The sequence below is a fragment of the Neofelis nebulosa genome, chromosome 6 (genome assembly GCF_028018385.1).
Source record: "Neofelis nebulosa isolate mNeoNeb1 chromosome 6, mNeoNeb1.pri, whole genome shotgun sequence".
In the NCBI taxonomy this organism is placed as follows: Eukaryota; Metazoa; Chordata; class Mammalia; order Carnivora; family Felidae; genus Neofelis; species Neofelis nebulosa.
This window is the reverse complement of record NC_080787.1, coordinates 155,159,154-155,182,935: the sequence shown is the minus strand read 5'-3', so window position 1 is coordinate 155,182,935 and position 23,782 is coordinate 155,159,154. Positions and strand designations below refer to the sequence as shown.

At 43.4% G+C, this 23,782-nt stretch overlaps 1 protein-coding gene across 1 annotated transcript in view; it reads left to right on the top strand.

Annotated features, from left to right (window-relative positions):
* The window catches only part of WDR27 (WD repeat domain 27), a gene marked incomplete at its 5' end in the record, with an annotated part of 158,843 nt that overhangs the window by 58,679 nt on the left and 76,382 nt on the right, over positions 1-23,782 (top strand). Inside the window, 3 exons of the mRNA XM_058736176.1 lie at positions 3,532-3,629; positions 4,637-4,739; positions 18,385-18,483. Coding sequence (XP_058592159.1) covers positions 3,532-3,629; positions 4,637-4,739; positions 18,385-18,483 — 300 coding nt within the window. The remainder of the gene's footprint in view (positions 1-3,531; positions 3,630-4,636; positions 4,740-18,384; positions 18,484-23,782) is intronic.

Genomic DNA, 23,782 nt, shown 5'->3' with positions numbered 1-23,782 from the left:
GTTGAGTGGCAGCGTGTGCGGTGACCGAGTGTTCCCCAAACCGACATGGTCTTTCAGTGACTGTGATATTTTGGGGATCATTGTGGTGTGCTCTTGGATGAGAGGTGTGAGGGAAAATAGTCCTGAGGTTTCTAGTGGGAACACCACTGGTTTTACTTCCTGAGAATAACCTTCTGAATGGTGTATGATGGGAGGGGAGTGGGATGTAAGGCTCCAGAGGCTCCCAGTGTTTTAGTAGCTTGTTTCCTTAAAGTTCTGTCGAATTTTTGTTCAGTTACACCACATACATCAAAGTGTTCCAACTAGCTGCAGCCATATGGGAGCTGCTACCCAGGAATTGTCACGGAACAAGTCCCAATTTAGGAGAAGCACAAATGCTAAGCGTCCCAAATGTCGTATTTCCAGGAAAGTGTAAAACAGATCTTTGCTAATTTCTTTTAAGCTTAGGACCCGCAGAGCTACATGCGTCACACGTCAGTAATGCCCTTTTGCAAGCATCCCAGTGCACGATCCCAAGAATGGCCCCTGCGGTCGCTGGACAAGTTTATCACGTTGACAAGAGTACCGTATGCATCAAAAAGCGAGGGCCACAGTTTCCTCTCTTTAAATTGTGTTATATCATTAAGTAGCTTATTTTTGCAATGAAAACACATAAATCTTTTATGGCTTATTGATCACTTTAAAAATCATAGCGAGTGCTTTTTTTCCATATATATATATATCAAACCCTTGACTATTACTTTTGTTTCTGTGCCTGCATTAGATACATGCATTTTTGTGATGTAAATACATAACGCTAGACAGCTAATTTGAATTGGAAAATTAAATATGTAAAGCTTTAACTAGTTTTCTAACGAAAACATATTACCACACAGAAAACTTTAGTTTCTCAGAAATAATGGTCACTAGGGGTGCCTGGGTGGCTCAGTCGGTTAAGTAGCTGACTTCAGCTCAGGTCATGATCTTGTGGCCCTTGAGTTCGAGCTCCGTGTCGGGTTCTGTGCTGTCGTGACAGCTCAGAGCCTGGAGCCTGCTTTGGATTCTGTGTCTCCCTCTTTCTCTGCCCCTCTTCTGTTCACGCTCTCTCTCTCAAAAAATAAATAAGTGTGGAAAAAAATTAAGAAGTAATGGTCACTAAAATCCATATAATTGCCTTAAAATATATTGCTTTATCTTTAGATCTTGTGGTTTTATTTTTTTTAAAGAAATGAAATGCTTATGGATAGACAGTTCTGCTCTTTCTGTCTCCTCCTTTGATAACCACGACTGAATTTGGTGTGGATCTTTCGCAAGTATGTGTTCAGAAATATGTCCTGTGTTGTGTGGTACATTGTTCTCTTACATACTAGCAGCAAAGTACATATCTCTGCTGCCTGATTTTAATTCCCATTATAGGTATGAATTTCATCCATTTCTGTGAATTTATGATGTACACATTTAAGCCTACAAATTTCCCCTCAATACTGCGTAAGCTGCAGTTTCCAGGTTTTAGCATGTGGTATTTATTATTTAGCAGTAAATATTTTCTAATGTCCCTTATGATTTTTTTAACCTAGGCTTTATTTAGATGTGCTTTTAGATTTCCACATATATAAGCTTGTTTTCAGGAATCTTCTTGTTACTGATTTCTAATTTTATGGCATTGTATTCAGAGCACACGCTCTATGTAACAGAGTCTCTTCTGTCTGGTAAGATTTTTGTACTTACTGAGAATCTGACTCTCTGGTTGGTTTTTATAGGTGTGTGTGTGTGTGTGTGTGTGTGTAACGAATAAGCCCTTGGAACATGTTTGCATAGATATCTATTGGCCCAACATTATTAATTATATTCAAATTATTCAAGATTTACTAATTTTTTTGTACTCTTGGTTTTTTTTAAAGTAGAGAAATGTAATTAAGATCTTTGTCTGACTGTAATCTTGTCACTTTCTTATAATTCTATTAATTTTAGCTTTATGTATTTACAGGCTATATTATTGGGTATATTTTCGTCAGACTTCTTACATTTTATGGTATTTATAAACTGTTTTTAATTAGGTCTTATTTGCCTTACATCTATTTCTTCTAGTACTTATGCAATCCATCTTGCCTTCTTTTATTTAATACATGCTGTTTTTCTCCTACCTTTCACATTCAGCCTTTAAAAATAATATGTTTTAAGTGTTTTTCTTGAAGTCCAACTAAGAATTTTTTTTTTTTTTACTTGTTTCGTCTGTTTGCGATTATTGTGATCGCTCATACATTTGATCTTATTTTGTGCATTGTCTTCTACGTTAAAGAAAAAAAAAAACTTCTGCACTGTCTATTTATCATGAATTTTCTTTGCTTCTTCATTTCTTCTTCCTTAGCCTCTATTGGACTGATTGAAAACATTTTTAACTCTCCTTTTATCCCTGTGAAAACTTTCAGTTTTTTACTGGTTGGCTTCAGGAAACTAGCAATGTTGTAAGGTACTTTAAATATACGATCATCTGCCCGTCTGCCTTTCTTCTCATACTCAGTGCCTTGCGAAGTGCCCAGTGTTTAGTAGATGATCCCTGAATGTTGCTGGATGTCCGTTGAATTGTCGGGATGTTATGAGTGACCTTGTGCCGGCTTGTGGACCGCTAATCCACATTGAGATTAGGAGCTGGATGGCCGTGAGTGGATTCCTGATTCCTCTGTCTCGTGTTCGTCACCTGAAGTGGTATAAAATAGTTTATGTCTCATAAGTTTGTTAAGAGTATGAAATGTTCAGTGTTTAGAATGCTGTCTGGTACAGAGTTAAGACTTTCTCTCTCTATGTATTAGTTTATTATTGTTATGGATTTATGTAAACCTTCATTTCCTGTTTGTAACTGAAGAATAACTTCTACATATGTAAAGATAAAAGCTTTCAGATGTCCTTCATTAAATTTTTCTTAATCGTTTGGATATTCTTGACATGGAAGGGAGAATGGAAATTGTTACGAACCATAATATATTTAATGTTTGAGGCCAAAAATTGTTCTGTAGATGGAGTGCACTCCATTCCATGAGACATTTTAAGTCACTAGAGCATGAGGAGAGGTGACGATCAGATCAGAGGCAGGTCCTCAGAGGGACCCCGCCCAGTGACAGGGGCTGGATTTCACACAAGTCAGTGCACAGACAGCTGCATGGGGGTCTTAGGATTTTATGGTCGGCAGATTAATAACTGACTTCAAACCTCGAATTCCTTAGTAAGGGCATCTTTCAGATGATTTACTGAAGATGGGTTATGATCTGCACTTTAAAAATAAATTTTGGTGTATCAATGTTATAGTCTTTGGATATTTTATTGTACTTTTATAACTTTCAGGGGCATTTGGCATTTGGGAATTATACACCAATAATTCCCAAGGTCAAAACGTACCATTAGTAATTATCCAGAAGGAAGTTCTTGGAACCCAATTCTGAAATTGTTATAAATAAGAAAAGAAACTTTGTGTTAATTTCTTACTTTGGAGTAGTGTAATGTTTATTAATTCAGCCTTTAAAGAACGCATCTTGTTTCTTCCCCTCACAATCACAGGGATCATCATTCACGACCCAACAATATCAGGTTTATAACCTTTTTGCCACCACAGCCACTGGCGATGGGATAAAGCTGTGGGACTTGAGAACCCTGAGGTGAGGCCTTGCAGCTGTGGTATGTGAAGATGCTTCTTTTAAAGCTCCCGAGGCCCTTTGCCTTAGTATCTGTAAACTCAGTTTGATCTCTTTTTCCCAAATGCGACAAGGTTGTGGTGAATCTGTTCACACTGACCAGTCTAAGAAAAGTCCGATTTATACACAGAACAGGCCACCTAAATTTGGAATGTTAAAATAAGAGGTGCTGGTATTTCCTCTGCCGTGCGTGTGACCTGTGGCCTCTGAGGGTCAGAGATGCACGGGGAGGTCATCAGATGCTCATAAACCACAGCATATACGTGCATGTTCCTGTTCTCTAAAAATATACGTATTTGACCATTGCATTATGGGGCATAATCACTAAATATATAGTGTGTATGACAAAACATGACAAGTATTTGTGTGTGTATATGCACACCTGTAGATTCACAAGGACAGAATTAACAGTCTTCGCTCTCCTCTGTAATCGCTAAAAAAAAAATGCAAAAGCCCCTCCGACATGTGGAGGGGACGTTCTGCGAGGCCATCTTGGACAGGCACTGAAGTTCTGGTCCAGGGGCTCTGTGTGACACCACAGTGCCCCCTGGAGCCCAGCCCCGTGCAGGTGACAAAGGCTTTCTCAGGGCTGCCTGGCGACCCCAGAAAGTGCTGGGCATTTTCTCAGTAAAACCAGCATTAGTTCCCTGACCCACGTTATAGTAAACAGTTGTGCGTCACACTTCGTGAATAGTTGGTGTGGCCCTTAATCAGCCTTGATAGAATGTTGCGCCTCCCAGAAGTCTTTGAATCACTGATGCAAATGATTTATGACTTTAAAATGTTTTCATATTTTAAAGATCTAGAATAACCTGCTTGTCACAGAGGAATTCTCATGCATAAGCGTGCTCTCTCACTGCCAATTTGTTCATTGTTGTGTAGACGAGCCGCAAGTCAGTGTCTTTTTCCTCATTTGTGTTAAAAATTAAAAAATCATTTTTTTTCCCTGGTATTTCTTCTTTTTCCTGTAGATGTGAGCGCCGTTTTGAAGGACATCCGAACCACGGATACCCATGTGGAATTGCTTTTAGCCCTTGTGGACGCTACGTGGCTTCTGGTGCCGAGGACAGACACGTATGTACTGCTGTGGTGTGTTTGTTCTTCGGTCGTGAGATCCACTCATTCTTGTGGAAACCGTTTAATGTTGTTGCACGTTAGGATAAAAATTGATTTTAAAAAGCTTAATTATCGGCCAGTGTTTGAGACTTTAATAGTATTTTTTTAACTTTATTTATTTATTTTGAGACAGGGAAGAGAGAGCACAAGGGAGGGGCAGAGAGAGAGAGAGAGAGGGAGAGAGAGAATCCCAAGCAGGCTCTGTGCTTGAACTCACGTCCCGTGAGATAGTGACCTGAATCGAGATCAAGTCGGACGCTTAACCGATTGAGCCACCTGGGTGCCCCATAAGTAATAGTATTTTAATAACAATAATGTAGGAGGTTTGAAAGGCCCTTATATGTATTTTTGGTGAAGCATGATTATTTTACACCCCATTAATTCATTAACTTATTTCTTTATTCATTTATCAATCATTGTACAAATTGCCTTCCACGTCAAAGGCATTGCTATGTGTGTATTTTCTGTGAATCACCACATAACAACGCTAATAAATAAAATACCAGATCAAAGTATTTAACCGGGAGTACTCCTTCCGCTATCTTAGGGAACAATGTACTTATTTCATTTTTATTTTGTCTAACCTCCCGAAGAAGTGTCTTTGCTTGCAGGGCTTAGGAGGGAAACACGCTCCAGGGAAGGGGAATTCCGGAACAGGCCCCGGTGTAGTTAGCATTTGGCAGCGTCTAGCCTGCTGTTTTCTGTGCTTATAGGCCCCCGCCCCCAGGTTGTGAGGACGGTTCCCCCGGTCTCTCCATCGCCCCCATCGGGCCCCAGCGACTGGTCCTGAACTACTGAGCTCTTGGTCCGCCCCACCACCTTGCTCAGCTCTTCATCAACACGAATTTCCTAACTGCCAACGACTTCCTTTGGGCGTGGCTTGTTCGTGTGTAGTCTGGAATGTCGCATAGGGACGCAGTATTGAGGCTGTCGTCTGTCAGGTTATACTTAAGGATTTGGTCGTTGGTGGTACTGGATGTGAGAGACGGATGTGTTCCCCTCGGTCAGCCAGGCCATCAGCCTGTTGTCTGCGGTGGTGTCGCACCCGTGGGACGCACCGTGCCATGTCGTCTGCGGCCAGTGGCTGCACAGTGACCCAGGGGATCTCCCTGAGCAGCTTGCGGGTCGCCCTCGCCTCGGGTGCCCTCCAGGTAGAGCCACAGGTCACTCGTGGTCCACATGCCCCCGTGGATGTGGCTGTAGTCCTCCCCATGTCCCCAGAGGGCAGCGTTGGGGAGATGAACACCCGTGTTCTCCAACCCACCTGGTGTGTGTTTTACTGTGCAAAAGCGGCAAAGTCCAAGTTTACGTGTAGAACAGCTCAGCAGGACATCCACCTCCTCCCGCTGATTAGAAATGGGTCATTGATGGACAGAGAGGTCATGTAGCTTCTTCAGCGGACAGGGTCGCAGCTGTTCCGGACCACTGTTCAATCTGTGAGAGCATGTGGATCGGAAAGATGCCCTTTCCCTGGGCTTTGCCGCCAGGTTTGCCGAGCAGGAGCTGGAGGGGCTCTGAACTCCTGAGCGAACCGCTGTAGCCAGTGGGCAGCTGCAGGTGCTGAAACAAAGTTCCGATGGAAGTATTTTCTGCTTTCAGCTTTTTCTGCCGGAGAACCCTCTTTTTTCTCAAGCTCTTCCTGTAGCTTTTAAATTTCTTCATAGTCACATCTTTCCAGTCACTTCTCAGTGGCTCAGAAAGTGGTTGACCACTGACTGTCTGAGAACCGATAGCCAGTTGTGCCACTCAGAATGTTTCTGTTGGTTTTCACACTCATCCGGTAAAAATTGTAATCCTCATTTGTCACATGGACCCACTGACTCCTTTCAAAGTTACTTATCAGCACTGACTTCTCAGGATCAGTGACCCGTTTCACTTTTCCTGCCACAATACATAGGTACTTATGGAGCCAACAGGAATGTGCGATTTCTCTCCACTTCGGTTAATCCTGCCCCAGGTTCTTACCTGGTGTCAGATTGTTTCCTGTCACCTCCCTCTGTGGGTACACAGTGTGGAGGAGCACTGAGCAATGTAGAGCAGAGTGCCTGGGCCGCACCCCAGCTGGCCCCCAGCCCCAGCCCACCCCCCAGCCCGCAGATGCCTTTTCAATATACAGATTTAAGTAATTTGTGAGAAAGCTACAATTTTAATGTTCTGTTCAATTATTGTCTGAAAAATTTTCTTCAGGGACTCCAATTATATGTAGGTTGAATCTCTTTTGCCCGATGCCTATATCTTTCATCTTGAATGTTTTAATGATTTTCTTTACTCAGTTATGGATGTATTTATTTTTCTTCCTTATATCCTCTTTTTCCCTTATTGTGCTTTCTGGAGTATCTACTTTCTACTACATTCATTCAAATTTGACCTTCATTTCTGAAAATTTTTTTCTAATGCTTTCCTAACACTTATCAGTTTTCATGTAACATAGTCGTGTGTCTAGTAATTTTATTTCTGAGCTCTTCTGTTTCTACTTTAGCAGTTCTGTTACTGTTTATGTGTTTTTCTTTTCTTTTTTTTTTAATGTTTATTTAGAGGGCGGGAGAACTTAAGTGGGAGAGGAGGAGAGAGAGAGGAGAAAGAATTCCAAGTAGGCTCTATGCTATCAACTTGACACGGGGCACGGACCCACGAACCATGAGATCGTGACCTGAGCTGAAATCAAGAGTCACTTTTTTGACTGAGCCCTACCCAGGTATCCCAAATTTATGTGTTTTCTTGATTTCTGTCAGTTTATTTTCAAATACATTGTTAGTTTTCATCTGCATAGAAAACACATTTGTCTGTGTAGTCTCTTGTCTGTGAGAATTTCTTTGGTTCGTGCTCATCTTTTGTGGAAAGGACTGTCATATCCAGAGTTTGTATCATACATGCAATAGAAAACGGGACATCTGGGAGAAATAGAGACAAAGTTTCGACAGGCAATTTGGAGCATATTTTGAAGATTCTTGTATGCCACTAAAGATACTTGGTCTGTATTCTCCATGACATTGGAGCACTAGTAGAATATTTTAAGCAGAAAAGCATCATGATCAGCAATAATTTGTAGCCATTAAAATAAGTTTTTTAAAGTCTTCCATTATAATTGAGGAATTTTTTTTCCTTCTTAAGGTTATATTACTTTTGCTTTTTCTATTTTGAAAGTACGTTATCAGGTGCATACAGATTTAGAATTGTGATACTTTCTATATAGATTGGCATTGTTATCATTATTAAAGTCCCTCATCTCTAGTAATGCTTTAAGCCTTAATGTCTACTTGAGACTTACATATTCTCATATCACCTTCATTTCCCATCTTTCTATTTTCAGTGTTTCTGTGACTTTATACTCTTAATTTCAATTATTACATTTTCTAGCTGCACTCAGAAATATGGTGAATAAAAGAAAATGGTGGTCAAAAATTTCAAGAAAATTCAATGTGTATCTCGAAATCTGGGATGGTTATGCTTCCAGTGTTGTTTTTGGTTTTCAGAATTGCTTTGAGCAATCTACACATTCAATACAATTCCTTTACAGAATTAGAACAAATAATCCTAAAATTTATACGGAACCACAGAAGACCTTGAATAGCTGGGTTTTTTAGTGGCAGAGGAAACATCCAAACATGAAATAAAATCATAAAATGAAAGCTCTCTTTGTTTATAAGTACAGCTGACCATTTGAAAACATGGGGGTTAGGGGTACTGACCTCCTGCACAGTCAAAAATTCATATGTAACTCTTTCTTTAATGTTCATTTGTTTTTGAGAGAGCGTGCATGGGGGAGGGGCAGAGAGAGAGAGGTAGAAGATCTAAAGCCGGCTCTGCCCTGACAGCAGAGAGCCTGATGTGGGGCTTGAACTCTTGAACTGTGAGATCATGACCTGAGTTGAAGTCGACCCTTAACTGCCTGAGCCACCCAGGCGCCCCCAAAAATTCACATACAACTTTTGCTTCTCCCCAAACTTAATTATCAGTAACCTACTGTTGAGCAGAAGACTTAACATGACACGAACAGTTGCTTAACACATATTTTCTGTGTTATATGTGTTGTGTAATGTATTTTTTTAATGTGTTTTTATAATAAAGTCAGCTAGAGAAAAGTCACTAAGAAGATCATAAGAGAAAATAGATTTGCAATATTGTAGTTATCAAACCAGTCTGTGTATAAGTGGACCCGCACAGTTTAAACCTGTGTTCAAGGATCAACTGTATAATTAAAAATAAAACAATTGGACAGAACTGAGATCAGTATATTGATTATATTAGTGAGTTCAAGTAAAATGAACTCAAGTTTTAAAAGAAGACACTCATGGGCGCCTGGGTGGCTCAGTCGGTTGAGCGCCAGACTTTGGCCCAGGTCATGATCTCACGGTTCGTGGGTTCGAGCCCTGCATCAGGCTCTGTGCTGACAGCTCAGCGCCTGGAACCTCCTTCAGATTCTGTGTCTCCCTCTCTCTCTGTCCCTTCTCAGCTCACACTCTCTCTCAAAAATAAATAAATGTTGAAAAAAAAAATAAAAAAAAATAAAGACACTTAGATTGGATCTTATAGATAAGAAGAAAAATCTGAGTTTATGCTGAATACAGGAAATGTTCTAAGCCAAGTGATTCAGAAAGTATATATATAAAAAAAAAAGATGAGCAAATGTGTATCAGGCAAGAGAAAATAAAAGTAAAGAAGATTATATGGTCTTGATATTACATATGTCATAATTTAACCCCCCAAAATCAATGAGGCAAAGATACTTTATAATGCCAAAGGATAAAACTACCAATGAAAATATAACACAATGTCTGTTCATCAATGAAAATAAGCAGAAGAGTAAATTCATAAGGCAGACATGTAAGAAATGAAACAATAAATAGCCAGACACCAATAATGAGGACTTTATCATATCCATCTTAATCCTCAACAGATCGAAGCACTTCCACAAGCACTGGAATGTTACAGAAAACCTATACCACATAATCAATAATGCATCATCTTATAGACATGCGTGGACGTAGTCGCATGCCAACAAGGAATGGTACTTTCTTTCCACATGCACATCAAATGTGGGAACATTAACCATACATGAAACCATAGAGAAAAGCACAACAGATTAAAATAAGAACAAAAATGTCATTCTCTCACCACAGTGCAGTCAACGCATAAATTGGTAATGGGATACAAAGAAAAGTTCCTTCTGTATGGATACAGAATTTCTATTATTGAACTCGTGGTTTAATAACGTAAAGAAAAATGAAATTGTAGGATTTCTTAAAAATAATGATATTTATAACGTGATGTGTCAGTGTCTCTGGGATACAACTAAAGAAATGCGTGGAGCAGGTTTTAAGAAAGGGAACAATAATTAATTAAATATCCATCTAGAAAGCAAGAAAAGGAACCACAAAATAAACGGGCAAGGAATTGATAGAGATAAAAGCAGACGGAAGAGAGAAAACATGACAATGTTTATTTTTTAAAAACATGAACTACAAAATAAACTTTAACCCAAATTTCTGAGAAAGAGACAAAGCTTAATATATAATTAATAAGAAATGATGAAGAGGAAAAAGGAAAAGAAACATGGAATAGGGGAGCTTTTCAAAACCAAGAAACTGCTTTTCATAGTTTATGCAAATAAATATGACAGCCATATAGAAATGGATAAGTTGCAGGAAATATATCAAAGATTTCCCAAAAAGACAAGTAAATTAATGGGTTAGTTTTTATAGAAGAAATTTTTTAAAAATCCCAAGAGCTTTTCTACAAAAAATACTAGACCCAGATGATTTCTTAAGGGACTTTACCAAACTTTTTAAAATCCAGTGGTCTCAGATAACTCTAAGATATAAGGAAAGCATCCAGATTATTTTTTTGAAATGAATACAACTTAATGATAACTCAATAAAATTTCAGAAAACTACGTTTTACTTGTAAATATAAATTAAAAAAATCTTGAGTAAGAATAAGCAGAATCTGACCACAAAGTCACAATAACTTACCTATGCTCCTGGAAATCAAGGATGGCCCAATAATCAAGGAGGCCATTAACTAATGTAATGAGATTGTGCTGTCCTCTCCATATAAACAGAAAAGCCATTTTAACACAGTTCCCCATTCATTTCATGTAAAACACCCCTTACAAGATAAATGTATAAATACTTCTTTCAAATGATAAAATACTCATCCCTGCCCAAATGCCAGCATCTTATGAGAAAACAGTGGAAGCAGCTTCTGATCAGGGACAAAGTAAGAACGCCCATTGATTCCATTACTGTTTTATAATGTTGGCAGTATTTACCTACAAAATTAGGCAAGATAATGAGAGACATTATAGTTGAAAAGGAACAGTTAAAACTGTCTAGATTCATAGATGATAAGATTGTGTATCTGAAAAACCCAAGAGAATTTATTAAAAAAATTTTTTTGATGTTGATTCATTTTTTTAAATATGAGATTTATTGTCAAATTGGTTTCCATACCACACCCAGTGCTCATCCCAACAGGTGCCCTCCTTAGTGCCCATCACCCACCCTCCCCACCTACCCCCCCCTTACCCCTCAGTTTATTCTCAGTTTTTAAGAGTCTCTTATGGTTTGCCTCCCTCCCTCTCTGTAACTTTTTCCCCCCATCCCCTCCCCCATGGTCTTCTGTTAAGTTTGTCAGGATCCACATAGGAGTGAAAACATATGGAATCTATCCTTCTCTGTATGACTTATTTCACTTAGCATAACACTCTCCAGTTCCATCCATGTTGCTACAAAAGGCCATATGTCATTCTTTCTCATTGCCACGTAGTACTCCATTGTGTATATAAACCACAATTTCTTTATCCATTCGTCAGTTGATGGATATTTAGGCTCTTTCCATAATTTGGCTATTGTTGAGAGTGCTGCTATAAACATTGGGGTACAAGTGCCCCTATACATCAGCACTCCTGTATCCCTTGGGTGAGTTCCTAGCAGTGCTCTTTCTGGGTCATAGGGTAGGTCCATTTTTAATTTTTTGAGGAACCTCCACACTCTTTTCCAGAGCGGCTGTACCAGTTTGCATTCCCACCAATAGTGCAAGAGGGTTCCGTTTCTCCACATCCTCTCCAGCATCCATAGTCTTCTGATTTGTTCATTTTGGCCACTCTGACTGGCGTGAGGTGATATCTGAGTGTGGTTTTGATTTGTATTTCCCTGATGAGGAGTGACGTTGAGCATCTTTTCATGTGCCTGTTGGCCATCCGGATGTCTTCTTTAGAGAAGTGTCTGTTCATGTTTTCTGTCCATTTCTTCACTGGGTTATTTGTTTTTCAGGTGTGGAGTTTGGTGAGCTCTTTATAGATTTTGGATACTAGTCCTTTGTCCAATATGTCATTTACAAATATCTTTTCCCATTCCGTTGGTTGCCTTTTAGTTAGTTTTGTTGATTGTTTCCTTTGCAGTGCAGAAGCTTTTTATTTTTATGAGGTCCCAGAAGTTCATTTTTGCTTTTAATTCCCTTACCTTTGGGGATGTGTCAAGTAAGAAATTGCTGTGGCTGAGGTCAGAGAGGTTTTTCATTTTTGAAAGAGAGAGAGAGAGAGACAGAGACGGAGACAGAGACAGAGAGAGAGGAGGGGCAGAGCGAGAGGGAGACACAGAATCAAAAGTAGGCTCCAGGCTCTGAGCTGACAGCACAGAGCCCAACATGGGGCGCGAACTCACAAACCACAAGATCATGACCTGAGCTGAAGTTGGATACTTAACCGACTGAGGCATCCAGGTGCCCCTGGAAAACCCAAGAGAATTAATGGTCGTTATAAACAATAAAATAATTCAAGAAATAGTGGGACTTAAATTAATATATGGAATTTAATGTTTTTTACATATAAAAACAAAAACCTGTGAGATGATATATAAGAAAGAGAATGCATTTAGAAGAGCCTTAAGAAGGATAAAATGTTCAGGCATAAACTTAACAAGAACCCCACAAAACCTCTATGAAGAAAACTTTATTTTTTTCCAGAAATGTAATCTTGAAAAATGAAATGTCTTAACTTTTCTTGAATGGGAAGATTCTGTCTCATAAAGAAGTCAGTTCTTTGTAGGTAATTTGCAAGCTTAACACTTCCGCAACAAAAATTTCAATAGGTTTTAGGGGCACCTGGGTGGCTCAGTTGGTTGAGCATCTGACTTCAGCTCAGGTCATGATCTCACAGTCTGTGAGTTTGAGCCCTGCATCGGGCTCTGTGCTGACAGCTCGGAGCCTGGAGCCTGCTGCTGATTCTGTGTCTCCCTCTATTTCCCTGCCTCTCCCTCGCTCAGTCTGCCTCTCTCTCTCTCAAAAATAAATAAAAACATTAAAAAAAAAATTTAAAAAATTCAACAGGTGTTTCTGTAGGTAGACAATCACATTGTAAAATTATTTCAAAGAACAAACAAGTAACAATGGTCAAGACACCCTGGAAAAAAAAAGAGCATAATAATGGGGCGGGGGGAAACCTTGCTTTAGCAGTTATTCAAACATGTTAGAAAGTCTCTAATTAAAGCAGTGTGGGATTGGTGCACAAATATGAAAACAGGCACATGTTAACTAGCATCAGCCACTGAAAATGTTCAGAAGCACTGACATTCCAGCATTGCCCTTCATGACCTGTGGCCTCCTCTACCTGCTGTCCCCACTGATGGGAACCAGAGTTCTCTGATGAATAGCTCCTTTCAGGTATGTGGCAAAAAGTTCACAGATGAGCCAGGGACATCTTGTGCTGAAAATGAAGGAGAATTGAGGAGCTATGGGGTCATATAATATGGCTGCAGGAAGCAACATTAAAAGCTATTGACCAAAGAAGGCGTAATGGAGCATCGAAAGAATAATGACTGTAATTGGTTTGAAAACATTATATATCTAAAAATCTCACGATTTTTAAATAACAATCCAAAAATGAGATAACTAAAAGCAAGACAAAAACAAACATAAATAAAGCCTTATTTTTCCCCATTTGGAGGTACCTTGGGTACCAATACCTTACAGAACCATGTCTTTTTAAGGGAAATAATTCAGCTTTTGTCTTGCCTTTCCTGTTTGGACTATATTTCAAGTTAACCCGATACCCTATTTGAAGAAGAAAAGTTATTTTTGAGAGAAGAATTCCAGACAAGTGGGATGAATGGTAGAATTAGAAAATTACCCCCTTGTGGTCTCAAACAATTGATTTTGGCGAATGTCACCATTAGTGAAACTATCACGTAGAGATTGGTGGTCCCCAGGCAGCCTGACTAGGCATTTCTCCAGAGAAGATGCACTGGTGGCCGGCAGGTACAGGAAGTGGTTCTCAGTATCACTCATCACCAGGAAAATGCAGATCAAAACCAGTGAGATACCATCTCACACCTGTCAGGATGGCCATCGTCAAAAGACCAGGAGGGAAGGACCAGCGAGCGTGTGGAGAAATTGGAACCCTCGTGCACTGGTGGTGGAATATCAGCCAGTGCAGCCGCCATGAGAACAGTGTGGAGGTTCCTTGGAAAATTAAAAATAGAATTTCCATAGGATAAGGTAATTCCATTCCTGGGTATTTGTCCAACAGAATTGAAATCACGACCTCAAAGAGAGATTTGCTCTCCCACGTCCCTGCAGCATTAGTCACTGTAGCTAAGATGGTTCAAGCCACCTCAGTGTTGATGGATGGATGAGTAAATCGACACAATGGGATGTTATTCAGCCTTAAAAAAAGAAGGAAGTCCTGCCATTTGCAATGACATAGATGAGCCAGAGGACGTTATAGTAGGTGAGACAAGCCGATCACAGAAAGAAGGACAAATGCTGCCTAACTGCACTTAGATGAAGAATCTGAAACAGTCACACTCATGGAAGCAGCGGGTAGGGTGGCGGTTGCCAGCAGGGAGGGCAGCTGGGAGACGTTGGCCAGAGGGCACAGAATTTCAGTTGTGCGGGACGAAGTGGTCTAGAGCCCTGCTGGAGAACACTGTGCTTGTGTAAGTGCGCCATATTGTGCGCTTACACGTGTGTTAGGTGGACCTCATTACAGTCTCCGAGGGACATCATGTCACAAGCCAAACCTCCCGACCAACATCAGCGTCACTCACTGTGCAACAGTTTAGATACTGTACATTCCCACTGCCATTTTGAAGTGCACACCCGTTAATATCCACCGTAAAGTATTCTTGTGGCAAAAAGGTAGAGCCTGAACTGAATTGAGTCTTTATGCATAATTTCTGGCTCAGGGCCCATCCACAGGATGATGGAGCAAGTCGAAAGATGTCACACACGGGCAGGCCGACGAGTTCTGGCTGGAATGTTCTTCTGGACTCGGACCCCATTTCGTCAACAAGTCTATGGCATGGAAGAGAGCCAGGGAGAGAAAGCGTTGCTCCAAACAGCGGTGCTGGAAAGACGTGACAGCAACGCACAGATCTGCGCTGGGTCCTGCTTACCCAAAACAACTGTGACCAGTGTGACCGGCCAGGACTTCCTTTATTTTTAGGTCAGCGTAAAGTGGCAGTGTAGGTGTGTGTGCAATGTCTGTATTTTTAGAGATACTTACAAAGTATGTGGGACGTTATCTTAGCAATTGGCTAAAAATACTTCCTACTTATTCAGCCACGAAAACTGAAAGGGAAAAAGTAACGAACAAAGGTATGGCAGTTGAAGCAAGTAGAGCAAAGTCTTACGATGTTGTGTTTGGTTCTGTACGAACGGGCTGGTTGTGCAATCCACCGTACTTTGGTATATATTTGAAACTTTTCGTACTAAAAGCCAAGCAAGGACTTGGGAGATAGAACTAGACACAGAGGACCGGGGTTTTCCATCGTGCGAGCCCCACTGCTGGAAGGAGGCTGTCAGGTTCTAGAGAGGTGGGCTCTGAGGCCCCGTCTCTGACCCTCGGAGTCTCCCCTGTAGCAGTGCACCGTGGTGTCCGCCGTGCGGGTAAACAGACGAGCCTCCTAGCTGCACTCCTGGACGCCTGCTCGAATCTTAGGACGTGGACAGCTGTGGCTGGACTGCGACGGCTCCCTTCACATGCTGCCGACGCTGAGGGTTGACGTAAGCGGCTCTTTTGCCAGATACCCCCGCCCCGATGTTTCACTATAAGATCACATTTTCAAAGAATGAACTACCAGATACTAAGATGACTGGCCATGTCATTGGTCATAGGGCCAAGGACGCTGAGAGAGACCGGCTTGTTATTAGAGACAAAGTTGATGAAGGTTTGCTCAGGATTGTTGAAGCGGCTGTGGCCGCCAGCCAAGGTGTAGGAGTCTGTCAGGTGACCAGCGGTCCATCCGTGGTGGCCAGGGACCCCTCGCGGGGCTCCTCAAGGGGAAGGGGCAGGGCCAGGGCAGAGCTCATCACAGCGTCTGCCGGACCTTGATGGAGGTTGCCGAGAGAAGGGGGTCATGATTCTGCCTCCAAACCTGAGGGACAGCCCCGCCATTAACATCCAGTGTTCACCTGGTGGTGGCCACAGAGCTCCACGTGCCCAAATCAGGGGCTTTCGGACGGAGTCTTGGCTTCTGCAGGAGGTGGGCGATGTTTCTGTCTTGATGGGATTTTAAGTAGGGCTCTGTATTAAACCTTGAACACTTTGGCCTTCTTAGAAAACTTCACAAGTTTTTTGTGAACTAAAACTTCAGTGATCTAAGACAATATGCACAGTCCTGAGAAACATCCTTTCTGGAAATACTTTAAAAAACAAAGTGAATGTCTGTGATGTGATCGTTGATTCCCCCGGGGACGATATCAACACTAATTAAGCTTCAGACACAGAGTGAACTTCTGTGTGCGATCCTTTTGTCCATTTCTTCTGTGGAGAAAATCCAGGCAAAGGGAAATGAAGGACACGTGGCAGGAATAACGTGAGACAGAAAAACGAAAGCAGCTTCACCTTCAAGGATGCGGTTCAGCAGAATTACAAAACATTCATAATGAACTGGTCTAGTTGTGTTTGTAAAACATCATCTTTTTCACTGGTACATTCAGTCCCGGACGGTTTTTGTGAAACGTCTTGAACAGCGAAGCGTCTTCCCTGCTCCCGGGTGGGCTGGGCCACACCCTCATCCTTTGTGAGAAGACGCTGCCCGTTCTCAGGGCTCGTTAGTGTCAGAGTAAGACTGACTTTGTAGGGTTTTATTTTACGTTTCGTCTTTCTGAGTACGTTTTAGCCACGGCTTATTTCCCTTTGATGGGGACAGGTGGCTTCATGAATCGAGTCACTAGTATTACATCTAATCAAAACATTGTGTTCCGCACACGGGTTGCAGTCCATTCCTGTGTTTTCAGCATCAGACAAGGTGCATCTTGTCCGTTTGGGCCGATTGTTGCTGCCGTTTGAAAGGGCAGGTTGTGACGAATGTGCACCTAATAAAATATGTCTGATATTTGTGGCTGCAGACTGTCGTTCTCATGGTTCCGGTTTGCCATGACCAGAAAGATTCATTTCATTCAAGAACCTTCTGGTTCTTCTGGGAGAAAAGGTAGGTTTCATTTAAAAGCATTTGCATACAGGAAAGGAGAGGCAGTTTCTTAAATAACCGTTACTGATTCTTCTCTCATGGCCTCACGGCGTCATTTATGGGTGTTGTGAGATGTCACGCAAATGCCAGGTGGCATGCCAGGCGGTGTCCCGTATGTGGCGACAAACCTCAGTGTTACAGTCCCCAGAGTGGGGTCCCTGGGCCCGCAGCAGCAGCCTCCTTTGGGAACTGTTGGGAGCACACACGTCAGTGGCTGCTTTTCAAATAAGCACGTTTCCAATAAGAACAGCAGAAAAAAAACCCAACAAAAACATGCTTTAAATATTTCCGCTTCAAGATGTATACAATCTCTGTTTGTAGACTTTATTTCAGGAGCTGCTGTTTAGCCCATGACAGAATCATTTGGAAGTTGTAAATTTGAAGGGCTCGTCTGTCCATTGAAATAGACTTTTTGTGGAAGAAGGAATCACGTAGATGTCTTGCTTTTTCTGTGACGTGGCATTTCTTTTTTAATACCAGTAGAGTCCACAAACCACTTGTTTGCACATTTTGTTACCTAAAAATTAGAATGGGTCTCTCCTCTCTTCTATCACATCGGGATGGTATCCCGATACCAGATTTGTGTCCCTAAAATGAAGTATTTGATGGCCTCTCTCTCTCTCTAAATATCCATGCATCTGTCCAGCTCTCTCTATATGTATCTTTTTATATGCATATGGTGATACCATCAGACAGTATTGTATGTTTTTATTTAAAATTTTAAGAACAACTATACTATAGAAAAAATTCCAAATATTTGAATTGCTCGATTCCAAGCTAATTTAGTAGGAAGCAAGGTGTGTACATGTTTTTGTCTCAAATTTATGGAAAAGGACATAAACATCGCTTTTTCACTCCGCTTGGGACTTGCAGGCAGGGCTGAACTGTGGAGGCATCAGGGGCTGTGGGTCCACTGAGACAATAAAGGTCCGAGAGGCAAGGAGGAGAGAGGCGTGAGTCACCGAGTCGGGTCTCCGGCTCAGGCGGCGCTGGCCCGTCAGGTGACCGGCTGCCGCGGAGTCGCTCGGCCGTGGGGTGCGCTTCTGTTGTGCGCGACTCACGTGGACCGTTGGCCCTTTCATCATGGAGCCCCGTCTGTCTGTCTGTCTGTCTGTCTGTCTGTCTTGCAGGCGTACGTGTATGAACTGGGCTCGAGCACGTTTTCTCACAGACTGGCCGGACACACGGACACCGTCGCTGGCGTGGCCTTCAGCCCGTCAGCCCCCCAGGTACGGTCTGCTCGTGTGGGCGGGGCGTGTCTACTCCTGACGCGGCTTCCGGCGTGTTGGCCTGTGTTTGGTGAAACCCTGGAACGCTGAAGGTGACCCAGCAGTGTTCGTCACGTGCAGGGAGACAGACGTGGGAACCAGACCGTTGCGGGGGGAGAAAGGGAAGCGCAGGGCGTGTTCTTCCGCGTGGCGGTCTGTGTCATCCCGTTCGCTTGCTGGGAGCCGAGCTGCGGGGAACGCGGGCGTGCCCTCGGGCGGGTGTGAACACGGGCGGGCCGAGTCCCAGGGCAGGTGAGAAAACGGTTTTGGAATGTCTCCTAAAAAGAATTGGGTGCAGGAGGAGGACCACAGCATTTAAAGAGATCGGCCTAGGGGCGCCTGGGTGGCGCCGTCGGTTGAGCGTCCGACTTCAGCCAGGTCACGATCTCGCGGTCCGTGAGTTCGAGCCCCGCGTCGGGCTCTGGGCTGATGGCGCGGAGCCTGGAGCCTGTTTCCGATTCTGTGTCTCCCTCTCTCTCTGCCCCTCCTCCCCCGTTCATGCTCTGTCTCTCTCTGTCCCAAAAATAAAATAAAATAAAGAGATCGGCCTAACTAGGAGGAGACATGAAAACAGAGTTACATCAGCTTCACATCAATCACACGGAAAGAGTGTGTGGACTTGTATTGAATTGTGGAGGGGTTTGTATGTGAAGACTGGTGATGTTTGGTAACGTGAGCGCACGGCGATGTGGATTCAGAGAATTGCGTCGGCGTGCGATTTCGTGGGTCCGGCTGGTGTGTGCGTGTGTGGGTGTGTGCGTGTGTGTGTGAACGAAGGTGGACCGCCCCGCCCCCCCGCGGCACACTGCTGCCATCAGGGGCTCCCTAGACTCTCGGGCACGTCTGGCTCCTGGTGACACTGAATGTCGAGGACCGGGTGCGCGACGCCGGTCACGGCACTGACCACAGAGCCCCCACCCCGTGCCGCCGAGGTCCTCGCGCGCCTCGTCCCAGCGGTAACCCTGATGCGGCCGGCGGCCCCCTGCTGCAGGCGCTCCGCTTGAAACGTTTTCTGCTCGTGTGGTCACGAGTCGCTCACCCCCTACGTAATCAGGCCACGCTACAGATACCGTCGGTCCTGGCCTTTCTGGTCGGTAATCCGTGCTGTCATTCCCCATTCTGAGTCTCTCCGGCGTATTTTCGAAGTCGTTGGATTCCTTTCTGAATCCTTTGACGTCGCGCTGGTGAGACGGACGGGCGGCCAGGAGGCAAGAGAGCAGAAGATGGAAGCAGGGTTAGAGGCGCGCGGGGCGGGCTGGCGTGGGCACCTGTCCACGGGGGGATGCCGGCCGCTTTGAGAATTCGGTATTGGCACGGAAATGCCTTTTAGCATCACTGAGTGAGGAGCTGCTCCGAGTACCGAAGAGTTTCAGTTGGAGCACGCTGCGGGGGTCTGTATCGTCGCGGGGATGGTTCCGATGCGCAGAAGCGGCAGATGTGACCCACGAGAACGGGATTTCAAAATGCTCCCCGCTGTTCGCGTCCTTACCGGTCCGGATACGAGCACTTTCTTTACCTTTGTTAAGTTCGTTACGAAGACACGGTAGCTCATCATTTTAACTCGCCTTCCTTTGGACACCGTGAGGGTCGTGCGTTGTTCCATATGCTGTTAATTAGTTGAGGGTTTTCTTTCATTTCTAAATGGCTTGTTTATATCCTTCATGTCTTGATCTGTGGGCCCAACGTTTTGCTTCTTGACTGATCCAGCTTTTAATTTAAAATTGCCATATTGCCCTCTGTATTTACAGTGTGTTTTGTAGATTCGGTTTTGCTTTTTACTTTGTTGTTTTCTCTTTCAGGTACAGAACCTGGATTTGTTCTAATTATTCTAGGCTAGAAAATTTTTTCTCTTCAAAGATTTATCTTCCTGATGGAATTACAGTAGAATCTTTAACTTATTGTTGTAAGATTTAAGTTCCTGCCTGACTGTGACAACATCTGGGTCATTTCTGAGTCTGGTTCTGTTGGTCACTGTGTCTCCTGACAGTTGGTTTGCTTACCTTTCTTTCTGATGTGTTGTCATTTTTTAAGGAATTCTGACTGTTGACTGTGGAAGGACGCCTGGATGAACAGGTCTCTTTTTCTGCCAGGCTGTTAGTTTGGTAGCGTTAGGAGCTGAGCAAGTGCCATTCGCTTTAATTATTAAAACTACGATTATAGTGAGGTAGTAGAATTAATCAATGTGGATCATTACACAAATAAAAGTACACAGAAAATACTGTTACTTTTAGGAACTTTAAAATACCTGGTATTCTTCCCAAGTCACCTTTTGTCAAACCTTTCAGAAAATTTTATTTCCTAAGCATATGAGGAAGAAATTTAAATCTGCATGTTTCAAATAGGTCACCTAACTTTAAGTTCTGCTGAGGAAAAATAACCTAAGTGTATCTGGGAAGGGGTCATTTTCCTTGGTTTTTGTCAGCAGCATTTGAACTTTTTATTTATTACTTCTTTGTTTTTAAAGTTCATTTATTTTGGGGCGCCTGGGTGGCGCAGTCGGTTAAGTGTCCGACTTCAGCCAGGTCACGATCTCGCGGTCCGTGAGTTCGAGCCCCGCGTCAGGCTCTGGGCTGATGGCTCGGAGCCTGGAGCCTGTTTCCGATTCTGTGTCTCCCTCTCTCTGCCCCTCCCCCATTCATGCTCTGTCTCTCTCTCTGTCCCAAAAATAAATAAAAAACGTTGAAAAAAAAAAAAAATAAAGTTCATTTATTTTATTTTGAGAGAGAGAGAGAGAAAAAGCACAAGAGGGGGAGGGGCAGAGAGGGAGGGAGACGGAATCCCAAGCGGGCTCCGTGTGGTCAGCACAGAGCCTGATGTGGGGCTTGATCTTGTGAACCGTGAGATCATGATCTGAGCCGAAATCAAGAGTTGGATGCTTAACTGACAGCCACCCAGCCCGGTGTCCTGATGATTCTAAACCATGAGGCTGAGCAGGGGTGCGGGGGTCCCCTTCCACTGCTCCGCCCCTGCGTGCGGCCCGGCTCCAAGGGGAGCTCGTTGAGGACCCAGACTCGCTTCTCAATCTGACTGCTTTAGTCGGTGGTTATTGGGAAATGGGTCTCAGCCCCACTCAGGGCTCCTCCCACGGTTCTGGTTCAACCCGGAAAACTCCAGAAGGAGACATATTTAGAGAGAACCTGAGGACATCTCCGGTGATGGTTAATTGAATGGCCACACACTTGTGCAGCTGTTCCTGCAGGCACAGACATGGGTGGTGTTGTTACCAAATTCAGCTCCCGTACGTTCTGAATTCTCCAAACGGAAACCCAACTGTCCTTTTTAGAAACTGTTTCTCCAATTTGGCTTCTTAGATAGGACTTTATAGAGAGGAAAGATAAGTGAGGTAGGTTTTAGGGTCAGGACCGGATGGTACACCTAAAATAGTGATGTTCACCAACTTGCTTATGTGGGAGGAACCTGCTTATTAGGTTGATCTGATAGTCACAGTGAAAGTGAGCGGTTGGTTATTATTGTCTCTGCTTCCCGTGGGGGAAAGTCCGCTCGGAGACATTGCCCGGGATGTGCACTGCAACACCTTGTGCTAAGTTACGTGCCGCGTCCAGTAAAAGTCGGGGCCGGGCGCTGGACTCCAGGGATCATGCTGTTTTCTTGACTCACGTTTATCTGAGCAGAGGCTCAAGGCTGAGACGCACAGGTTCCTCTCGGCCTCGCGGTCGGTGCGGTGGCTGATGGAGGAGTGCTACCGCCGCCTGCCGTCCGCTCACCGCCAGATGCTCCAGAACCTCCCTTTTCCCCGCAGACCTGACCCGTTACCAGCACTCGGCCGCGGGAGGGACGGTCTCTTCCATTTTGCTTTCAAGATGCTTTTGCGGATTGACACGAAGAGGTCTAATTTCGATTTAACTTGAGAGAATATTGAATTTCAGGTGAGTTCAATAATCAGAAAGCCTGGGTTTTTTGCGCAGTTTAGAAATGCTCATTTTTCCTATTGGTTTTGAGGTAGAGAAGAATGAGAACCTGGGTGCTGAGTTATTCCTTCCCGTGGCCTTTAAGGAAAGTCTGCAGTGGTAGGAGGTTTGCTGTGACCAACGGAAGTGACAAGTTTAACTTAATCTTTCTCACAGGACGTGTCCTAGGCCTGCCTGCACCTCACAGGTGACAGTGGAGGGTGGGGTGCCATGTGCTCCCCTCCAGCCCCACTCTGGGCGCACCCCCACACCCCCATTTAGCTCAGTACATTTTCCAGCTTCTCCTTTGACTTCCTTGCTGGTCTGCGGGTTCTCTGCGCGTGCTTCTCTGTTTCCAGGTATGTGGGGACTTGCCCCCCATCTTTCTTTATTGGTTTCCACTTTAACAACATGTGGTCAGAGAACATACGTGGTGTGGCCTGAAGCCACAAAACTTGGTTTCACGGTCTGTGTCTGCTGTCGGGGGAAGATTGTGCTGCGGACATCCGCCTGGCCAGGGGACTGCCGTGTGTGTCACGTCCAGTGTCCTTGCCGACTGTGTCTTCATCAGCTGGTGAGACTGGTGTGCATGCCTCTGTCTACAACTTCTTACTCCCTCTGATGCCCACAGATGTTGTTTAGGGTGTTTTGAAGCTCCTTTGTTAGGTTAGGATTATGTGCTCTTGGTGAACGGACCCCTTCACTCTCAGGAAATGGTCTCTTTCTTTACTTGCTTTGAAATACACTTTGGGGGAAAGATAGCCACTCCAGCTCTCTTTTGATTAGTGTTAGGATAGTATTTTCTGTATTCTTTTTTTCTAACCTGTGTGGGTCTCTTATTTGAAGTGCAATTTTTTCTTTTTTTTTTTTTATAATTTATTTTTTAATTTACATCCACATTAGTTAGTTAGTTGTTGGTTAGCAACAATGATTTCAGGAGTAGATTCCTTAATGCCCCTTACCCATTTAGCCCATCCCCCCTTCCACAATCCCTCTGGCACCCTCTGTTCTCTATATTTAAGAGCTCTCTTATGTTTTGTCCCCCTCCCTGTTTTTATATTATTTTTGCTTCTCTTCCCTTATGTTCATCTATTTTGTATCTTAAAGTCCTCATATGAGTGAAGTCATATGATATTTGTCTCTCTCTTACTAATTTCACTTAGCACAATACCCTCCAGTTCCATCCATGTAGCTGCAAATGGCAACATTTCATTCTTTTTGATTGCCGAGTAATACTCTACTCTATACAGATACCACATCTTCTTTATCCATTCATCAGCCAATGGACATTTGGGTTCTTTCCATACTTTGGCTATTGTCGATAGTGCTGCTATAAACACTGGGGTGCATGT